At 42.6% G+C, this 22,133-nt stretch overlaps 1 protein-coding gene across 5 annotated transcripts in view; it reads left to right on the top strand.

Moving 5' to 3' along the window:
* The window catches only part of MVB12B (multivesicular body subunit 12B), a 91,456-nt gene that overhangs the window by 51,184 nt on the left and 18,139 nt on the right, over positions 1–22,133 (top strand). The window contains exon 8 of one of the 5 annotated variants that reach the window (XM_060270302.1): positions 17,368–22,131. The exons of the other annotated variants lie outside the window; for them this stretch is intronic. Within the exon in view, the coding sequence (XP_060126285.1) occupies positions 17,368–17,471 (104 nt within the window). The 3' untranslated portion in view covers positions 17,472–22,131. Of the gene's footprint in view, positions 1–17,367; positions 22,132–22,133 lie in introns of those variants that run through there. 5 annotated transcript variants of the gene reach the window in all.

Genomic DNA, 22,133 nt, shown 5'->3' with positions numbered 1-22,133 from the left:
GAGGAGGACTTTCACGTAAACTCCATGGAAAAAAGGTGGGATATAACTAATAGTAATAGATAATAATTTACATTTTTCCTCTCTTTTTTTTGTCCTATCACCATGTGCATTTATAAAACATGAACCAACCTTTGGAAAGAAACGCCTTGGCCAGAGTGCTATTGGAAGATGAGGTCCAAATTTTAAGATAGCAGTTGGCGTGGAAAATAAAGCATCCAGCCAATGGTTTGGTAACAGCTTTGTCTCAAGCCTGGGTCTGTTGAAGTACTTTGGCGTTGATTAATGAGCGCTGGTGGCAGCTTGAATAGAAAAAAATGTCCTTTCGCCATTCAGCAGGATGGCTGAAACCTCCAATTCTCTTGCAGAGAGAGGGCGGGAAATTTCATCCCATGTTGCCAAAAAAATGCCTAGTGCTCCCTTCCATGATAACTTTGTGCTCTTCAATGTACGTTAACAGAAATAAAACAAAACCCTGTATCATTTCTTTGTAGGCGATGAGAACATTTTAATCGGGGCTTAGCCATTTATTTTTCACGGGAAAAACTATTGTTTTGATCCATCTCTTCCCCCTCCACCCCTCTCCTCACTTTTCAAAGATAATTAAATAGTTCACTAAGCACAGTGTGGTGGCGCCTTTATTAACATAGGTAATTTTGAAAGGAGGATAAAGAAAAAGAGATGCCATTGTTTTAATTTGCAGTGAAAAGAATTGCTTTCAGCTTCTTCTTGGAACGAACATTAGGAGGTTTTGGCAGTTGTTGCTGCAGTGTTTGTCTGATGTTTGGGCCTGAGGGTCTGTTGCCAATGTTAGGCCTACTCTGAGTAGACCCGGTCAGATTAATAGGCATGACCAGTGTAGGTCCACTGATTAAAGAGGTAAAATAGAAATGATTTCTGAGTAAAAGAAAACCTTAAGGATCATTCATGGCAAGATAAAAGTCTGTAATTTTATCAGGACAAGTTATTTGTTGTTTACTGTTATAACAATTGTTTTCGCAAAATTCATCTTCCGTACCATGAAAATAAATAACAACAGTGGTTTTTTTTTAAGCTTCCCTGCCACGGCTGCCCCATTTGCTATGTAGAAAGTGGTCGTTTTGGTTTTTCAGGAGACGTAGTAGGGTCACAATGGCTTCTCCATTTTCTTCATGCAGCCCACCTTTCTCACACAAACGCACACAGTAGGATTCTTCCACAGAATGATGTTTTGTGATGATTTCACTTCATTCTGAAGGAGGAATTTCTGGGGTGAGGGGGTAGGGAATTGCACTTGTCAGCCATTTTGTTTGGTTTGGTTTTTGTTTATTTTAAAGGTCCTATCACAAATTCTGAAAAGATGTATATATGTATGTTTCATAAAATCTATACACCACTTGATTATTTTTTTAAAAAATCTTACGTTAAAACATACAAAAGTTAAAATATCAAAGCAGATTAAAATTACCTCAGCTTTCTAAGCATCTGGGTAGACAAGAATGTTTTTAGCAGGTGCCAAAAAGAGTAGAGTGTGGGCGCCTGATTGAGCTCAATAGGCAAGGAGTTCCAAAGTACAGGCACTACAATACTAAACAACTGAGTTCTTACACATGCAGAACAGGTGTTATGTGGCACCTATAACAATGGTCACGAAGAGTCGGACACGACTAAACAACAACATAACAATAACAGTGTCTGTTGTGCTGATGAAAGAGATCGAGTGGGCACATGTAGGAGAAGGCAGTCTCATAGTTAAACTTGGTCCCAATATGTTAAGGGCATTATATTCAAGTAACAACTTGAACTCGGCCCAGTAGCAAATCAGCAACCAGTATGTAAAAATTTCTGAGCTCATATTTTTATTTACATTCTGCACCAACTGCAAGTTCCCAGATCAAGCACAAGCCCCACATAGAGCATATCGCAGTCTTGAAGTACCTAGTGCATGAACGGCTGCATTTTCTTGGGTGGTGTTCACGGCTCATTTGCTTCATTTCTAAAGAACATATTTGCCATTGCTGCCTCTGGTGCCAGAACCCGTCCTAGTAAGTCACCCTTTTCTCCTCAAATGTACCCCCAGAATGGCGGTGCATTGTGACGATCAATGCTGATTGCACATAACATCATTCAGTTTCTGTTTTACCAAGTGGGGTGTTTTCTTGAGAGGGAGGGGAGAATTAATTTCTGTGTTGATTGGTTCTGCTCTGTTTGATGGTTTAACAACTTTATGTTGTGTTAGTGATCTTTATTGTACACCACAATTATACACAGAGACATACGACACGCAATGTGGTAGTGGGATTATTGTTTTTGTTCGCCGCTATCTTATGTATTTTGTGTTATGTATTTTTGTGTTTTTATAATCTAAACAGCTTTGTGATCCTTGGATGATATTTAATAATAAAATAACGAGCTGGTGATTTAGAAATCATTTGACACATTAAGTTTAACAAAGTCAGGGAGAGATTAGCTTGTTTGGCTCTGTTCAATGACGTCCTGCCACGAGGGCCAGGGCAGAGGCAAGGTGCTCTTTAAATCACTGGTGGTTGGACTGGTAGGGATTTTTTTTCTTGAGAAACCTTGGCTAGTTTGGGGATAGAAGTAAGGAATAATATGATCTGCATGATAGGGGTGGCCCTCTCAACAGGCCTCTTTTTCTATTGGGATTAAAGGTGTTTAAGAGTCTTTTGCTATTCTGTAAATGAGCAGAACAGAATAATTGTGTGAATGATTTGGGATGGAGGAACCTGGGAGCCAGGTAGTCACATTCAGGAGCTTCAGATGCAAACCAAAGCACATAGTTCCAGATTTTGGAATATATACCAAATTTTACACAAATAAGGTAAAGTTTTCCCTCACCTGTCTCAGCTACTACATCTCAGCTACTACATCTCGGCTGATTTTAAATAAGGTACGTTACCAAGTATCAATATACTTTTTTGCACTGGGATCCCCCCACCCCCCAAAAATCCTCATTTCAGTCTATGACTGCAAATGCTGTAAAAAGAATTGATGTTGGAGAATGTTTTTCATTGAAAAACTCTTCTTCTTCCGAGTTATTGAGTGCTTTAATTTGCACTGTGCACAATCCTATGTTCTTCTTTTTTTAAAAGAAAGAAAGAAAATCCCCCTGCAGGACATTACACCTGTTAGCCGTTCTTTTGTGGTTTTAGCAGGGCCAGCCTCATGAAGAAGAGTTGGGATTTGATATCCCGCTTTATCACTACCCGAAGGAGTCTCAAAGCAGCTAACCTCCTTTCCCTTCCTCTCCCACAACAAACACTCTGTGAGGTGGGTGGGCCTGAGAGACTTCAAAGAAGTGTGACTAGCCCAAGGTGCATGTGGAGGAGCGGAGGCGCGAACCCGGTTCCCCAGATTACGAGTCTACTGCTCTTAACCACTACACCACACTGGCTGAGTGGGTTACAAGGCTCTGTCAACATAGGAAGCTGTTTTATTCAGAGCCAGACCATTGATCCATCCAGCTCAGGATTGCCTTCATGGATTGGCAGCAGCAGCAGACAGGGATATCCTTGGAATTGAACCCTTGGACCATCTGCATGCAAAGCAGGTGCTCTGCCACTGAATTTATGCCCTTTCCCTGCTGCTTTCCACTTTGCTGCTACCTAGAAAAAACTGCTTAGCATGGGCAGGAGATGGAAATTTATTGAGAGCCAAAACCTTTCCTGAGATGTCCAGCCTGGCCTTGCCCCAGTGTTTCTTAAAATAAGAGCTGATAAAGCAGGGAACCTGATCATGAGAACATAAAAAGAGGCGGCAGCATCAGAGCAAAGGCCCATCTAGTCCAGCATCCTGCTTTCACAACAAGCAACCAAATACCTTAATCTGAAGCCTGGAATCCATACCTGAGTGCAACAGTGCTCTCCCCACCTGTGATTCCCATGAGCATACTGAGGCATACCATATTCAGAGGCATTCTGCTGCCTCCGACAGTGGAGAGCATGGCCGTTGGGGCTAGTAGGGGGCTTGTAATTCAAGCAAGCCCCCTTCAGACCTTTGTGGCTTTGGTAGGGGGCAAGCTGAATAATGGAGTTTGTGTACATATGTACCCCTGCCTGCCTGTATACCTTTACCCTCATGTATTCAGGCTGAACACATGAAGAAGACCGAAAGGTGAGGAGTGTCGATTTCGAATTCAATTTAGTTGATTCTCAGCCAGGAACTGCTTCAAGTTTCAGCATCCCATTCTTCCAATACATTTCATACATGCTTATGCGCATCATGTACTAGTTGTGGTAAGAGTCGCCTGCCTTTATCAGGAATCTGCAGTCTATTTGTTTTGCTTGTACATGCCCCGCCGTTTTAATTTTTTTAATAGGAAGCTGCTGCAGCGTTTGGATATTTAAACAGTTATTAAAGGAATGACAATTAACCGATTGCCGACAGAGATTTCCTTGAGTGGGGGGTGGGGGGAGACACCTCCCCGAAAATGGAGTACAGTTTGCAAAAAGTATCGCGGTGCAGTAATGACAATGAATTTTGATTTCCCGGAACTGATATTAGACTCCTTATTAAACTATGTACATCTGCTTTTAATTTAGTCCAAATAATTGGAAAATGCAATGAAGCTTTCCAATTAAAGCGGGGGCTTTATGCTGTTTAATAATACCCCCATAATATTATAGCTTATGAAGTGACAGGTGAGTTGGGTGAATGAATGAATAAAACATAAATGCGGCAATAAGGGACAGGAGAACGGGAGACAGTTGCAGGGGATTTTAAATGCTCAATGTAATTTGCATATATTAATCTCCTCTTTTCAGCCTTATCAAGCATTCTTCAGTATTTGAAGTTAAAATAGCGTTGACAGGCGAGAGCACGCTTAGTTTTTTCGAGGATTTATTACTTGTATAATTTCTGATCTTTAATAAGCAGATATGACTGATCCTCATAGTTCTATAGAAATCGTTTAATTGTTCCAGATGGCGTGTACTGATTATGCAAAATTACTTTTCACACAGTTTTTTTCACCCCCTCTTTTGGTGCTTGTATATGATGTGTGTGATGGAGTTCGGAGTAAAAATTTTTAAAAAATTATAGCCGCCTTATCGTGCTGTTTTATGGTGTGTTAAAACACACACACACATTCAGTTGAATTTAATCTACTGAATTACATTGGCCAACAGCTATTATAATGTAACAGAGAGATCTTTTTTCTTTTTCCACTTGGAGGCTTGATAAAGAATAATATAACACATTCGCTATTGTTCATTACAATATCACACTCACACACACACACACACACACACACACACAGCTTTTCTAGAGAGAGAGAGAAGCCTATGGCTGATGAAAAATGCATAATGCATAATTTGTGCACTTAGATAAAATGCAAAGGAATTGTTCTCTTCGTTTTTGGTGAGCGGATCCATGTGCAGAACAAATGAAATAACCTTGTTGTGACTGCTTTCCTCTCATCAAGAATGATTTTCTTTTAATGATCAGGGTGGCAAATTGTATTTAAATTTTTAGATCACTGGCACGGGCTGTGTCCTGTTGACAGGTGTCATCGCCATCCTCCTTCATGGCTCGTCTAATTCGGATATCTCAATGGTCCCCTATTTGTAATTGAAAAGGCATTTTGTAGTAGAGAGTGGTGGCTGTAATTCAATCTCTTTAAAAAGCTCCCCCACCTCATGCTATGTGTGTGCAAATGTGGTTGTGGGAAGTCCCAGTTGAGAATATATGAGCTTACACTGTGGGTATAGGAAACCATTAGCTCTATGGATGTTGTTGGTCTCCCAAGTCCCCTTATCTCTATCCATTGGCCATGCTGGTTGGGGCTGATGGGAGTTAGAGAAAGTCTGAAGGTCACTGGTAGAGCATCTGCCTAGCATGCAAAAGCTACTAAGTTCATTCCCCAGTGTCTCCAGGTAGGACTGGGAGAAAGTTCTGCCTGAAACCCCGAAGAGCTATTGGAGACTATTCTGAGCTTGATATGTCAGTATATGGCATATGGTTCCATATGGAATACATCACTTTTTCCATCCTTTATTATTTCACCTCTTGAAGGACTCCATTCTGAAGACTATAACATAGGGGTGGAGAATCAGGGACCCTGCAGCTGTTGCTGACTAAATCCCATCATCTCTGAGTTGGACCATTGGCAGTGCTGGCTGGGACTGACGGGAGTCCAACACCTTGTGGAAGGCCTCAGATCTCCATCCTTTTTATGCTACGGTCTTGTACAATGCTGTCTATCTATCGCTGTCACACCAAGGTTTCAGTCTTTCCCATCACTTGCTAACCATTTCCTTTTAACCAGAGTTTCTGGGTATTGAATCTGGGGACCATCCACATGCAAAACGTATGCATGGTTGGTAATGAAAGTTTCAGTTCAAGAGAAGCTGGATGGAGAATGATAATTGGTTATGTTTGTAAAAACACTTTCCTTGTGTCTACATTAGTCAGTATGAAAGGGGAGCTGTTTAGCCACTAGGAATTGTTCTCACCCTTAGGGCTGATCGGAGCCAAACAGTGTAAAAGGAGGTGCATTGCCCACTGAGAATTGGCCCATAGGAGAAGACGTGCAGGAAGAACATCCATGAGTAGTTGTTATTATATTCTGTGTTTTTCCCTGACAGGTGCTCAAGGCAGCTTGCAGCAAAAATAGAAACAGCTAAAAACATAGTGGGGAATGCGATATTATTGGTGTATTTATTTGCGCACATGCACACAAATATACATATATTAGGAGCATGGAAAACAAAAGGTGCTTCATTTTCAAGAGAATTATGTGCCAGTTCTGTGCCCATATGTGTGCACAGAAAATAGTAGATCTGGCTGAAAAGCGATACATGGAGAACTACATTGGCCATTGCAATGCATCCCTAAATAATAATTTTGTATAATGATAGGATTATTGTATAATCTTAGAAAGGGACACGGCTGTGAGAGGGCATGGCTATGACTATCATGAAGGGACCCTGCACTTCTGAATTTGCCACTGCACTACTAGACATGGCTAACATAGGTCCATTATTTTCAGTGGACCTACTCCCAAACCCCAAATGTCCAGCCATACCAACATTAAACAATTGCTAAAGATTCCAAAGTTATTAATTAATTAATTTTTTTAAGGTGCATAGTAGATATGTGTTAAAATACATAAATATTGTAGGCCACTGGGAGGCTTTCCTAACACATTATCAAAATATCTATAGCTCTAATAATATAAATCAGGAATGATTAGAAAAATATTTGTCCTAATGAAGTAATCATTTGGTTGTAATGCATTTCATGACTGTAGCTTTCGGGTGTGTTAACCGGATGGACGTTGTATGGATTTTCTCATTTTCATCTCCAAAACGCTATCTAATGTTTCATTAAGAGTCACATATAATGTATCTTAAGTACAGTCATTAAATATAGTTTAAGGAGATTTATGTTTCAATATTGCTTAAAGATGGTTTAATAGGCCCATTTACTTGGGCAATATTAATGAGCTCTTACTACCTAATTTTAAGGATCTTAATGTGTATGAAGAGTTTGTGGCTGCACAAAACAACTTGGAAATGGCAAGGCAGCGGACAACTCTAGAGTTGCCATTGAAGCAAAGCCTCCCAGTGCAACTCTATTCCTAACCCCATAGCTTTGCTCAGTTGATTTAAAGGGTTGAATCCCTCCACCATTTGGCAAGCCACACGGGTGTCCTTCACCTGCAACATGTTTCCAGTCCTCATGGTGACTGCTGGCATTCCAAACTCATCTTCCCTGTTCCTTTGTGAGACGAGTCTGATCCAGCAAGACAGTTATCTATAAAGGTTCATCTAGGCCAGTGGTTCCCAACAGGTGGTCTGGGGACCCCCAGGGGTCCGCGAGCTATGCCAGAGGGGTCCGCAAGATGCTATTAGAATAAAAAATATATTAAATATATTTCGTATGATAACAGATTTTTTTGTTTTGGCCGCTTCCTGCATGAGCAGAGTCTAGCGCAAAACTAGAATTAGATAGAGGCAGTAGTTCTGCTGTATGCCGTTAGGTGGCGCTTTACAAACACTACTGTTTTGCAAAGAGGCAGCGCGCGCATTCTACTAACGCTCACCTCCCCAAGATGCTTTGCGCGTGTCGGCTTCATTTGTGCGCTACTGCGCAGGTACCCTGTCTTCTCCATTCCCCTCCCTCCACCCTAGCACGTGCTGCCTCTTTGCAAAACAGTAGTGTTTGTAAACAAAGCGTTGTTTTTCGCGGAAGCTACAGTTCGCGTAGTTAAAAATGGACCGTTGGTTAAAAAGTGGTTCGTTAAAACGACAAAGGCCTACAGATGAAGAGGAAGAACTGTAAAAAACGTATAAATATAAAATATAAAAAGACTCTTAATTTGGCTCTCACTTTTTAATTTTAGGATTAGGAATTAATGGGGGTCCTTGTCACAATAGCGGCTCGATGAGGTGTCCTTGAGAAAATTTTGTTGGGAACCCCTGATCTAGGCCAGCTTTCCTCCTTGCCACCACTCCCCGTGGCCAACTGGAGGCATCTGGGAAATTCCCAATCAGAACATCGAAGCAACAGCCCTCCTTTCTTGTAGCAACTGGTATTCAGAGGCGTTCTAATCCTGGATGTGGAAGACCATGACCAAAAGAGTATAGGAAGCTGCCTTTTACTGAGTTGGACCCTTGGTCCATCTAGTACAGTATTGTCTACACTGATTGGCAGTGGTTCCCCAGGCTTTCAGGCAGGAATTTCTCCCTACCCTAGCTGGAGATGCCGGGGATTGAACCTGGGCCTTTCTGCATGCAAAACAGAAGCTCTCCCACTGAGCTTATGGCCCTTCCCTAAACATTGATAGCTCTGTCCGCCTCCTCCTTCCACAAATTCTTCCGGTTTCATTTTAAAGTCATCTAAGCTAATGATCATCACCCCCATCTTGCAGCAGTGAATTCCGTAAGTAGAAAAGGGATGAAAATGGTCCAACTTTGTGCAAAGAAAAGAAAAAGGCTAGCAAGAAAAGTACAACGAATGTACAGTGGAACCTCAGTTTTCGAACAACACCAAAGCAACAATGGAGAAGATAGCAGAACAACACTAAATAGGAGTGGAAAAAGTTACTATTCTCTCAATCAAGAATTTTCTCAGAAAATATTTCTCACATGCTGGAAGTATCACTTCTGCTCCAGAAATTGAACAGAGAGAGAGCATTTGATGCAGTCCAGTTCGTATGATTATGATCTTAAAACCTTTCCTATTGTTTTCTCATTCTCGAATTCCTCAAATCATTTCTTAAACAACGGTCTTCTATCCAGCTGCTATTTCGTTCACCTCTTACTTACATTGTTATGAGATTGTTCTTGTTTATGTCTTCCAGCTTCAGTGATGTTTCAAGCTACTCAGGTGGTTTGTTAGTAGGAGATGATAGCAAATTTCTTATTTTCATAATTGGACATTTCTTCCCTATGGACTCATGTTTAAGATACACATTGGAGGGGGGCTAGAAATCCCCTTTCCTCCCCCCACCTCCATCCCCATAACTAGCTAATAAGTGTTGCATTGTCATCAAGAGAGTAATGGTTTGCTGATTAGCGCAATTAATGACAAATGGTGGTTAGAGCTGGTGGATTGGTTTAGCAGATGATGAATGCCGTGTGGCCCAGGTAGATTCCTGCCAAGAGTGCCTTACCTGGCTGCCTGGCCTTCTGTTCTCAAGCAGGTAGCTCTCATTAGTCACAGGGCATAGGTGCCAGCTTAAATTTGCTGTCATTTCCAGTGGGGGGGAGGGACTTAGGAACACAGGCATGCACTTGTTCTCAGATTCCTTTGAGAGTCGTCTTGATAGCTTTCCTTGTATTGCTGATGTTGCTTTTGTTTTTATCTCTCACAAATGTCTGCTGTCTGTCATAATCTAGTTGGACCGAAAGCTGGCAGTGTGATAGACAGGGTCCAAGGAAGCTGACCCAAAGTAGAAGGCAATCCACAACAGTGAGGAGCAGATAACGGGAACCTGTCAAGCTTACAGGACTTGGAGAGCTCTCAGGGCCAGCAGGATATCAAAGTGGCTCTTTTATATGCCCAAGCAGGGTCAGGTGACCTCCAGAGCCGCACACCTCTGAGTAAGGCATCTGGTGATTTAAAGGAGCGGGATGCTGGCTTGGAGCAGTGGCTGTGATTCCATTAAATGGGCTTTCGGTAATCCCTTTTCCTGCTATTTCTAGTGGAGAACTTTAAAGAAAAGAACAGTTTTGATTGTTGGGTTTATTGTGATTCTTCTCTCCCACGCACCCCAAAGGCTTTTGCTGGATCCATTCTTGGGGTCTAATAACCTTGCCTTGTGGATGTCCAAGGATTATGATGTAACCCTCCCTAGAATTCAGTGGGGATTTGGGGGGGCTGTACAAGAGGGATAACCAGAGGCCTTCCAGAGCTTACCCACACGATTTAGTGATGGCCACCAGCTGTAAAGAAGAAGAGGAGGAGAAGGAGGAGTTTGGATTTGATATCCCGCTTTATCACTACCCGAAGGAGTCTCAAAGCGGCTAACATTCTCCTTTCCCTTCCTCCCCCACAACAAACACTCTGTGAGGTGAGTGGGGCTGAGAGACTTCAGAGAAGTGTGACTAGCCCAAGGTCACCCAGCAGCTGCATGTGGAGGAGCAGGGAATCAAACCCAGTTCACCAGATTACGAGTCCACTGCTCTTAACCACTACACCACACTGGCTCACCACACTGGAGGATTAGACAAATTCATGGAGGACAAGGCTGTCCAATGGCTACAAGCTATGATAGCGGTGTTCTCCCTCCTGTTGGAAGCAGTATGCCTCTGAATACTAGTTGGGAACTGGGGATGAGGAGAATGCTGTTGCACTCAAGAGTCCCCTGGGGAAAGAGAATGGTTGTTAAACCACTCTGGAAATTGTAGGTCTGTGGAGGGAACAAGGATCTCATAACAACTCTTGGCACCCTTAATGAGCTACATTTCCCAGGATTCTTTGGGGGAAGCCATGACTGTTTAAAGTGGTGTGATACAGCTATAAATGTATAGTGTAGATAAGCTGGAAGTCTTCTTTGGTTCATTCAAACTTCTGGTAATGAGTTCTGTTTCAGCTTTAGTTTAGTTGTGGTGTATGCAAGTTCATACTTGGCTTGCCTGCTCAATATTGTCTATCAAGGGCTTCCTGACTGCTGAGTTTGTTAACAGATGCTGTTATCTGTTCTTTCCACACAGTATTGTACTTCTATTCTCTCCCCCCCTTTTTATGCCGACAGGGTTTTTATTAAGCCATCTTTAACTGCTTTGGGCAGAAAGTTGAGACACCAATTATTTAAATAAATGGGGATTCTTCCCACTTCCCCATTGATCTTGCTTCATGAAAAAGAGGACCTCTCCTAATGCTAATATCAGATGCAGTTGTTCCTAGAGGAAAGCCAATATGGTGTAGTAGTTAGAATGTTGGACTAGGATCTGGGAGACCCAAGGTTCAAATTCCCAAGCAGCCATGAAGCCCATTAGGTGAGCATGGGTCAGACACTCTCTCCCAGCCTAGCCTACCTTGCAAGGGAATTAACAAAATGGAAGTAATCAATGCCCTCTTGGTGGATTTTGAACAAAATAATTGAATAATCATTCTTAAGTTGCCTTTGAATGAATAAGTTATAAGCATATTTACCTACTGAATTTTGAAACAGTGATGGGTTTCCTAGGGACCTGTTTTGTCTGGTAGTTCCTCTTTAAGTAAACCTTTTACTAATATGGGTGAAAATCCTTAATTTTGTGTTAGTGAAAGGGGCCTAATAATTATATAGTTAATTGGCATCTGGAAATTAGGACAATCTTAATTACAGAGCACCATTTTCCTAATAGCTACAAGGCTTGGGCATTTGATCTATATGGAGATTGGTGGCTATTATGCAATTAGCAATTACATTAATGGGGGCATCCTATTTTGACGGAATTTGCATATGCAAATAAAACATACCTAATAGAAATAGCATTGCTGCCCTAATGATTCTGATTCCCTTCCCCCCAAAAGACCCCCCCAAATGTTTTTAAATCACTCTCAACCTAATTGCTATCTCTTTTATCTCTTCAGAATGGAACTGCATGCTAAAGATGCCTGTTTAAGGAGGTTGAAGGAACTCATTAAATGAATAAATATAAATTTAATTTCAGTGATATGGAAGCATGGCATGTAGCTATTGCCACATGTAATTTGGGGGGGGGTGTCTTTGCATGTGCTGGCACCACCGTTAAAAGACCACAATCAACAACAACAACAACAATTTATTTATACCCCTCACATCTGGCTGGGTTGCCCTAGCCACTCTGGGCGACTTCCAACACGTATAAAAATATACTATGAAAATCAAGCATTAAAAACTTCCCAATGCAGGACTGCCTTCAGGTGTCTTCTGAAGGTTGTATAGTTATTTATCTCCTTGATATCTGATGTGAGGACATTCCACAGGGTGGTCGTGACTACTGAGAAGGTCCTCTATCTGATTCCCTGTAAGTTCACTTCTCACAGTGAGGAAACCACCAGAAAGCCTTCAGGGTTGGACCTGTGTGTTCAGGCAGAACAATGGGGGTGGAGACAGTCCTTGAGGCATACAGGGCCAAGGTCATTTAGGGTTCTAAAGGTCAGCACCAACACTATACAGTATTTTAAAACAGCACAATTCAAAGTGTTGGTTAGACAGCTATTTAAAATATTCAGAAAATAATTAAAATCAACTAGGGCTGCCATACGTCCAGAATTTCCCGGACATAGCCAGGATTTGTCCATCAAAAAGTGGCATCTGGGCGGAATTTTCAAAAAAATCAGTTAAAATGTCTGGGGAAACCCGGGCATCTTTTTGGTGAATTTCCTTTAAAAATCGCTCCAAACCTTTTCTTTTCTTAAAGATTTTTTTGGGAGGGAAGGCTTTTGTGTCCAGATTTTCATTTTTTTGAAATATGGCAACCCTAAATCAACTATAAGCTAAAAGCAGATTAAAACAAATGTCAGCACATTGCCAGATAGGCTTGTCTAAACAAAAAAACAATTTAGTGGGCATCAAAGAGTGTACAGTAAAGGTGCCTTCCTGATGTCGATAGGCAGGAAGTTCTGAAGGGGGTGGGGCTGCCACGCTAAAAGATTGATTTCTTACAGATTTAAGAAGGCATGCCTTGTAGGGGCAGGTGACAAGTTCTCTGAATTTTGCGGTGTTCTCCAGCCATGTCACATGTACAAAAAACGCATACAGGCAACTCCCCATTTCCATGGGAGCTGCTTTCCAAGGCACTGCACATGTTCGTGGGACACATATAAGCCCATGCCGTTCCACCCTCGCCCTGTTCTGTCCCCTTCTGAAGCTGAAAACTGTGTGCGCATCAGACTTTTCTCAAATGGCACGCAAATGGGTAGTTGCCTGTATACTGTGAGGAAGTGTCCATAAAAACGTATGTATCGGTAAAATTAACATGCAAAAAGCATTATATTAATGGAAATCGCTTTGCAAAAATGTGAACATGAGTTAAAATTACTAATATACAATAGGGCTGCACTAAAACACTGGTGAATTTTCATTGATGGCTTTTAAACAATAATCAGCTTACTAGACAGAACATTTTAGGGGACACGGCGGGGGAAGAAGAGGGGAAGCTCCATTACACAGGAGTGCTTCTGCTGATGGGGTTCATTAGGTGAATCCCCACCCCACCCTATGCATGAAGTGTTTTAGACAGTGCTACTCCTACTCAGTGTAGACCCATTGAGAATAATGGACACGACTCACTTAGATCTGTTAATTTCATTATGTCTTTTATCTGTAGAATCTAGTTGGATACAGCCCATATTTTTCTGCAAATTTAAAAACAAGCAAAATATTACAGATTGATGCGGAAATGGGATGGAATAGATTTCTGAATGAACACAGGCAAATTCCCCCACTCATCCTTTGGGAGGATCCCGTCCTGGATGCTTTGAAGAATAGTTGTCTGGATGTGTGGGACTCCTGGAACCCAGCTGGTTTGGGCTAATCCTCTTGGAAGCAGGATGGCAAGGCAGCCTCTGCTAAGTGTATGACAACAGATGGCAGGTCCAACCCGCAAAATAAACTGCAGTATGTCTTTGCCATGCAAAAGCAGCCTGTTTGTCTTCTCACGGTGTTCTGTTGAGTTGGAGAGTTCGCCTGTTTCATTCATTTTTGCCACCCCATAGCCAGTGTTCCATTCTCCTTTTGTATAGTTCATTATTTGCACCCTACTTTTATTTAAAAATAAGTCTCAAAGCTTGCCGTAAAAGTAAAATGCAGCATAATAGAACAGCAGACTAACTTATTACTATTATTTGTTTGTTTGTTTTATATCCCACCCTTTCCTTCATAAGGAGCCCAGGGAGGCAAACAGATTCACAATTTAAAAGCAAAGGAAAATTGTCCTATAAACAATTTCAATTAAAAACATCTAAAAGCAGTTGCATCATTAAGGGGTATGCGGGCATGGGATGGATCCTTAAATGTTTATCTTTTTTGGTACTTCTATTAAATGTGGAGTTCCCCTGACCATTCTGATACCCCCTTGTTTCTGAGGTTCCATTAAAAACTATTCATTTAAAGCACATAGACTCTAAGAATCCTGAGAACAGCAGTTTGCCTGTACACATCTACAATTCCCAGCACCTTTAATAAATAACAGTTCCCAGGTTTCTTGAGGAGCTGGACGCTTTAAATGTATGGTGTGTACATAGCCTAAGAGGTTTCATTCTGTTTGCAATCCTTTGCACTCAGCAACTGAGTTACTATTAGAAGGATTTAGAAGGATGTAAGAAGCTCCCTGCTAGATCATGTGAAGGGTCCGGCTTCCTGCTTTTAACGGTAGCTAAGCAGATGTCTCTGGAAGCCCTCAGACAAGTCCTGAAGGTAAAAGCTCCACATTTATGCTCCTCAGCAGTAGGTACTGAGAGACATGGTGGCTCTGTAACTTAAGTAATAAAACTTTGCAATAAAGCATACAATGAGGCAGGGGAACTCAGCCTTCATCAAGTCTGTCTGAGTCTCATGCTATGGATGGACCACAAAACAGGTCCTCTGAGGCTTATCTCAAAGGAAGTACGCAATGCACAAGGGTATCCTGTTCCCAAGCCACTTAGGGCTTTGAATGACTCTCTTCAGTATTTTAAGTCAAGCCCAAAAACAAATAGGCTGGACTCAGACAGGGGCCACATGTGGCCCTCTAGACCTCAGAACTCTCCACAGGCCGCACTCCTCACTGGCCCTCCACACCACATGGTTGGAATGTGCTGGTGAAGTCTGATAGTGCCTCTTGTTTACCTAGATGGAGGGTAGAGAGAAGCTCCCCTATTGTACAAAGGTAAATTTTACATTCTTTGCTGTGCCCACTTTTGCCTCTGGAGTATGGCCCACTGGAATATGGCCCTCAGAAAGCTGCCAAAAGGGAGTGTGGCCCTCAAGTTGAAAAGGGTTCCCCTACTCCAGAAATAGGCCACCAATGAAAACAAAAGTTGATTGGAGTTGTAGGCTCTGGGCCTCAGGTTCTAGATTGTCTTGACAGCAGCATTATGTGCTGCTGTCAAGGTTCTAGATTGTCTTGACAGCAGCATTATTTGTGGTTTTAGGCTGACTCCAAAAGCAACCACAGTGCTGGACAGTGGCTATGATAATTGCAGCAACAGCACCGCAAAGTAGATCTTAAAGTGTAGACCAGGCATCCCCAAACTTCGGCCCTCCAGATGTAATGGATTACAATTCCCATCTTCCCTGACCACTGGTCCTGCTGCTAGGGATCATGGGAGTTGTAGGCCAAAACATCTGGAGAGCCGCAGTTTGGGGGTGCCTGGTGTAGACAGAAAAGCAGAATGCCCACTCGATGCATTGGGTCTCTGGCTTCCCTTGGCTTTTCCATCTCCCCGTGCTGTGCTGGCGCGTCCTGCAACATAGCAAAGGTCCAACTTGCTTCTTCAGGAGAGCCTAAGTCTGACAATGCCAGCATTTTTCACTTCCCTTATGTCCCCATTAATAAAGCAATGATCCAAAAGCAGCTTTGCTGAGTCTGATCTTTATGCTTCCATCACTCATGACGAGATAATTTCACACAGGATCATTTTTAAATTAAATGACGATGAAGGCGCGCGGGGCTGTTCCCCCCCCCCCCCAGTGTTCTCTAGTTCACGGGAGTCTATCAAGTCATTAATGTGTCGTGACAAACCGCTTGACGGAAACAGGCGTAATTAATTATTTGCATAAATAATGACATGGAGCAGGCTCTTTTCGGCCTTATCTGTGAGGCTGACTGCTGAAGCACTCAAAAAAAGAATGAGGTATTTACATTTGCCTCAAACCATGCTCCAGCTCTGCAGAAAAGGGGGCACAGAAGGGGCTGTCGCTTAGTGGTAGAGCATCTGCATTGCATGCAGGAGGTCCAGGTTCAATCCCTGGCATCTTCAGGTAGTGCTGAAATCATGGACAGCTGCTGCCAGTCAGTGTACTATAGGCAGTACTGAGCTGGATGGAACAAGTGATCTGACTCAGTATAAGATAGCTTCCTATGTTTCCAGAAGATTCAGCTCCTTTATTTTCAACAAAGTTGAGGTGGCAGCAAGGAGGGTCTGTCCCTAGCCCAAATATACATAGCATTCTATGCCATCAAAGACATGGGAGTGTTTATGCAGGCAGTATTTTCTTTTAAAATACGTAGCCCCTACTGCACATATTAAGTCTGGGGAAAGCGTTATCACTTCCCTCAGTTGTATAAAATTTGTTCTCATTGCCATATGTTCAGTGGAGTTGATATGTGTCTCAACTTCTGCTGGATTGTACCTTGCTGTTACTGGGTTGATGGAGCATGAAGCCTGAGTTCCTAGGACTTGGGTTTGAGGAGGGCATCCAACAGGTGAAGGAACAAGAACTAGAGGAAGTAGCACCCTGGCAAGAAAAGTTCAGTGCTGAGCCAGATACTTTTTGTAGTTGGGTGGGGAGAGAATAGTGGACTGTTAGGCTGGCTGGAGCCACTCTGGAGACTCTGTCATCCTGGCAGCTCTCACATCTGCAGCTCAAAGTGACTCATTCTGAGGGACAGCTTATCAGTGATCCAACAGTTCCTGGTTCTACCTATGGCTTAGGGGAAATGTCCCCTTATTTCTCATCTGCTTTGGTGATTATTCATTTGGAAAGGCTGCAAAATGGAGATGAGAATACTTCTTTAGAGTGAAGAGAGAACACCTCTCTAGGGTGAAGAGAGGAGGCATTGCACTCACTCTGATTTGGCTTTGTGACATCACCTAGCCAATTCCGGTTAGCTATGCTGCCCTGTGGAGGGGAAAATAGGTTTTAGTTTGAGGACCCTTATTCTGGTTTTCAAAATTGAATTAGCAGCATGATTTTATAATATTACTGTATTACACTTCCAGATAAGCCTAAACTTAATGCTCTCCTCTTAGGCAAAGATCAAAAGACGGCCTGGATGGTCGCCAGATTCTGCGTGCAGATTTGTAGGCGCGGACCACCCTCCCAGAACAAATTAGTCTGCTGGGAAAACAGTTGAAGTGAGCCTCCAGGATGATAGGGCCAATCTGTATGGTACCTCAAACTTTAAATTTTAGGTTCTCATGTGTCTATGGGTTTAACTTAATTTTAATTCTTAAGCTGTTTGCTGTATATTGTTTTAAATGCATATTTTATTCTTGTGAAAGCTGTCCTAGATGTGCCTTTCGAGCTGGTCTATAACCATAATAAACAAATGAATGAATATCATTACATGATCCATGTGATCCCTGGTTGTCTGGAATTGCCTCATCAAGACATGAGATAGACACACGCACACACACATTGTGTGTATATTGTAAATGAAAGTGGGGAGGCAACAGAAAAAATGCAAAACAGGTGCATGAACTGGTGTTATTATGTAAGTTTCAACCCCATTAAAACTTCCATAAGCAAAAATTCAGCAGTCCTTACTCTAGCCCCACAGCTCCTGACAGCTATATTTAGCATACCTTTTCCCCCTCACCCACTTTTAGATAATTTTTCTTGAGCTTGTCACATTCTTTGTTCCAGAAAGTTCTTTATTAACATTGATTTGAAAAAAACCCCACCTGATCTTTGAATGAGTCAAAAGAAACAATTGGACGCGTTTTCATAATCACCATGAAATGCTGCAGATATGTATATACATAGGAGATAATAACAGCAATTAGTAGTTAGAATTCCTCCTGTTTCTGATCCCATTGTTTGTTTTTTTCCTTTTGAGAGAACAAGTGCTTATTATTCATGGAAATGTTGTTCTGTTTCAGCTGAAACTCTCTTTCCTCCTGCAACTCAGTATATTTAGCCAATGTGACCAATGGGAGTTCATCGGTGTGTTTAAATTTGGGGTACTGTTGGTAGCCTTTGCTAAAAATATAGCTATTCTGGAGGGAGATGAATTGCCGGTTTGACAATTTGAGGTTGAAGCAGAGGGATATGATGCACACAGAAGAAGAGCAGGCGCATTAGAGTACATAATGCGTCAGTGCCTGGAAAAAGTGTGACAATGCGCTTTCAGATACAATTGTATTCATAGCCCATCTTCTCCAAAGTGTCAGCCCTCTTAACAAAACAATGTAGAAATAGAACACTGCAAATAAGACCTTAGCTAATACATTATGATGTATTTTTAACATGTCAGAGCTGGTCCATGGTAAGCCAGGAGCCTAAGAGCAAGTCAGGGTTGAATGGCAAATCAGGAAGCAGGGACAAATCAGAGCCAAGAGTAAGGCCAAGTCCAGCAGCTTCATAGGGCCAAGTTGGAACCCTTCTGGCCCCTCATCTCATCTGTCCCCTATTGTGCTGATAAATGTAATGCCACCTTTTGATCTTCAGCAACTGGGGCACCAGAGAGCAAGTTAGCAGCTTCCTCCTCCAGCATGGGCTGACAAGGAAAGAAGAACATGAGAACATTCAACATTGCCTTCTCTGAGTCAAACCATTGATATATCTAGCTCAGTATTGTTTACACCGACTGGCTGTCGCTCTCCAGGATTTCAGACAAGGTCCTCTCCCTGCCATACCAGGAGACACTAGAAATTGAACCTGAGACTTTCTGTGCGTCATGGTAGGTGCTCATAGAGCTACAGCCCTTCTCAAAAGTACATTTGAATCTGGAGTCTCTAGTTTAAGATCCCTAGCAAGAAATATGGGGCAAGCAGCAGAAGATATTGCTGGTTATTGGGAAGTGAGCTTCCCACACTGACTGTGGTAAATGGGTCATGGCAATAGTTTGCCAGTACTCTCTCCCTAAGGAGCAGCCATGGAACATGTCCATCTCTCCGGTCTCTCTTTTTCCCGTCCACCCACCTTGATACTTTCCAAAGCATAGACTTCACAAATAATCTCTTGATGACAGACCTTGACAAGACTGATTTTTGCAACTCCGTGCTCACTTCTCTTTTGACACAGCAGCATTAATAACAGTTTGCATTGTGCGTCTTGACATTCTTATTTTTTTATTTTAAAAAAGCACAGCCGTTCTGATAAAGGGCATCTGCTTAATTGCAGGTTTCCTTAATTACAGCTCTGCGGAAGCTCATCTGCTTGGGCAAATCCACATTGTAGCGCTGAGCCGTTTCGGCATATATTTTCTCCCCTTTTCATCTGCTGTGGGTTTCTCCACACATGGCATTGGTGCCTTTCGTAGCCTTTCTCCTTCCTTGAAGGAGCTCAGGACACTCTTCAGTTAATCCTCACAACAACCCTGTGCAAAATCTCCCCATGAGCCCCATAGCAGATGGGCTCTGAACCTGAATCTAATTTTTTATAAATATTTGGGTGCTTCCTGTCTTCTCCAAAGCTTCTAAATTCAAAGAGTAGGTTTGGGGATCTAGTATGGTGTAGTGGTTAGAGGGTTGGACTAGGTTGTGGGAGGCAAAGAGTTCAAATCCTCACTCCTCCATGAAGCTCACTGAGTGACCTAGTCTCTGCCGCTCTTCCTAACCTACCTCACAGGGTTGTTGTGGGCATTAAATGTGGGGGGACGACGACTTGTGCACCACTCTGAGTTCTTTGGAGAGTAAGGGTGGGCCGTAAATGCAATTAAATAAACAAACAGGCTATTTTGCCAGGCTATTGTTCTATGCTCAGTATTTTCTACACACTTACTGGTAGTTGTTCTCTATGTCCTAGCTCCAGTATGAAGAAGTACTGTACTTGAGCTCATATTATGGTTTATGCCTGAAAATTTAATGAACAATTCAGTATATCAACAAAGCAAAAATGAGAGAGAGGCAAGGCAGGTGCAAGGCAGTGACAGTGAGAAACCACACCTGAGGAACACACCTGAGTTCAGAAGGCCTCTTGCTCAAGCAAGTCCCTGCTTATACAGGAAGTCCTATGTACTCCCCTTCCTGCTTACAAGGATCCAGTGACCAGCTCAGGTGGATGGCTGAAATCCAGCTCATGAAATGTATCTCGACTGAGAAGCTGTCATTCAGTAGTTCACCACATGAGGGAACTGCACACAGATCCAGTAGCTTCTGCTGTTTATAGCTCCTTGCTGTTACTTATGAGCCATAGACGTCATAGAAGAAATAAGTCCTGGGGTATAATCGGAAGGCAAATGAAACGGCCACCTTCCTGAAATTAATGTCTTCAGTCCAAGGATGGGAAATGGAGCAGAAACCCGTATGCACTCTGCCATGCATTCCACATACATAAAATAAATGTGATTTTTTAAAAAATCCTCATGAAAGTTCATCAGCATTTTAACATGAATTTCTCATAATGTGTATGCTTTCCCCCCCTCACAATCTTGCCCAACAGACATGCTTTTTTGCAAAACTGTTTTATCTAAAGCATTGTGTGCATTCTTTGGCGGGGGGGAGTGTGAATTCTGAAGGATAGCTGTGTTTCCCTTGATGCATGGCTTCAGACAGCGCAAAATAGGGAGGAAAACTGAACTTAAATGAAAACTGAATTGAATTTCTCCCTCATCTCTAATCCAAGCCCAGGCAGAATGAGGCTGAGAGGTGGGGAGGGAGAGATGTTTTCAGTAGGAAATCCCAAAGTAACATTATTTGGAGGGCATGTCAAAAACTTATGTAGACAAGACCAGCTTGAGTGTAATGGTTGTGCTGTGAGTAGAGGCTGCTATGCTACGGAACTGTAGCTTTTTGACCAAAATATCAACATTCCACACTAAATTTCACTCCCACCAGTGGGTGTGGTGTGACACAAAGAGTGTAATTGAACAATGTCACTGCTTCCCCACCCCTTTCCACACATACGTGCTTCTGTTGCCCCATGATCCCTCCATGAAAATAGCAGGAAATAGCTGAATGCTAGTTTATAATTATAATTATTTATTTATTTATACCCCGCCCATCTGGCTGTGTTTCCCCAGCCATTCTGGGCGGCTTCCAACAGAAAAATAAAACACAGTAATCTATTAAACATTAAAAGCCTCCCTGAACAGGGCTGCCTTCAGATGTCTTCTAAAAGTCTGGTAGTTGTTTTCCTCTTTGACATCTGTTGGGAGAACGTTCCACAGGGCAGGCGCCACCACCGAGAAGGCCCTCTGCCTGGTTCCCTGCAACTTGGCTTCTCGCAACGAGGGAACCGCCAGAAGGCCCTCGGTGCTGGACCTCAGTGTCCGGGCAGAACGATGGGGGTGGAGACGCTCCTTCAGGAGGCCATTTAGGGCTTTAAAGGTCAGCACCAACACTTTGAATTGTGCTCGGAAACGTACTGGGAGCCAATGTAGGTCTTTCAGGACCGGTGTTATGTGGTCTCGGCGGCCGCTCCCAGTCACCAGTCTAGCTGCCGCATTCTGGATTAGTTGTAGTTTCCGAGTCACCTTCAAAGGTAGCCCCACGTAGAGCGCATTGCAGTAGTCCAAGCGGGAGATAACCCCTCCTCACACAATTTTTTCGTTGTGCTCCTCAATTTTGCAGGTTAAGGGGGCTGCAAACAGATTTGTTTTCTGGAATCAAAAAGCACAGCAATAAGCGCTAATTGTGTACTATACTCTCTTACGTTTTCTGGACCTGGCTTTTACGTCGCGTGAAAGCTCAAACGTAATGTGGAAATTAACTGGGGAATGTCAGGGGAATGGAACAGACTGACACATGAATACAGTGTGAGAGAGACGTAGATTTTGGGGACTTGGCTGAAAAATAGTGCTGTGAATCACATCAGCATTGAGTGATGATGGCTAATGGTGCTTTCTTTGTGC

Source organism: Zootoca vivipara, chromosome Z (assembly GCF_963506605.1).
Source record: "Zootoca vivipara chromosome Z, rZooViv1.1, whole genome shotgun sequence".
NCBI classification, from domain to species: Eukaryota; Metazoa; Chordata; class Lepidosauria; order Squamata; family Lacertidae; genus Zootoca; species Zootoca vivipara.
The sequence above is the reverse complement of the archived record's forward strand: the minus strand, read 5'-3'. Positions and strand labels throughout refer to the sequence as shown.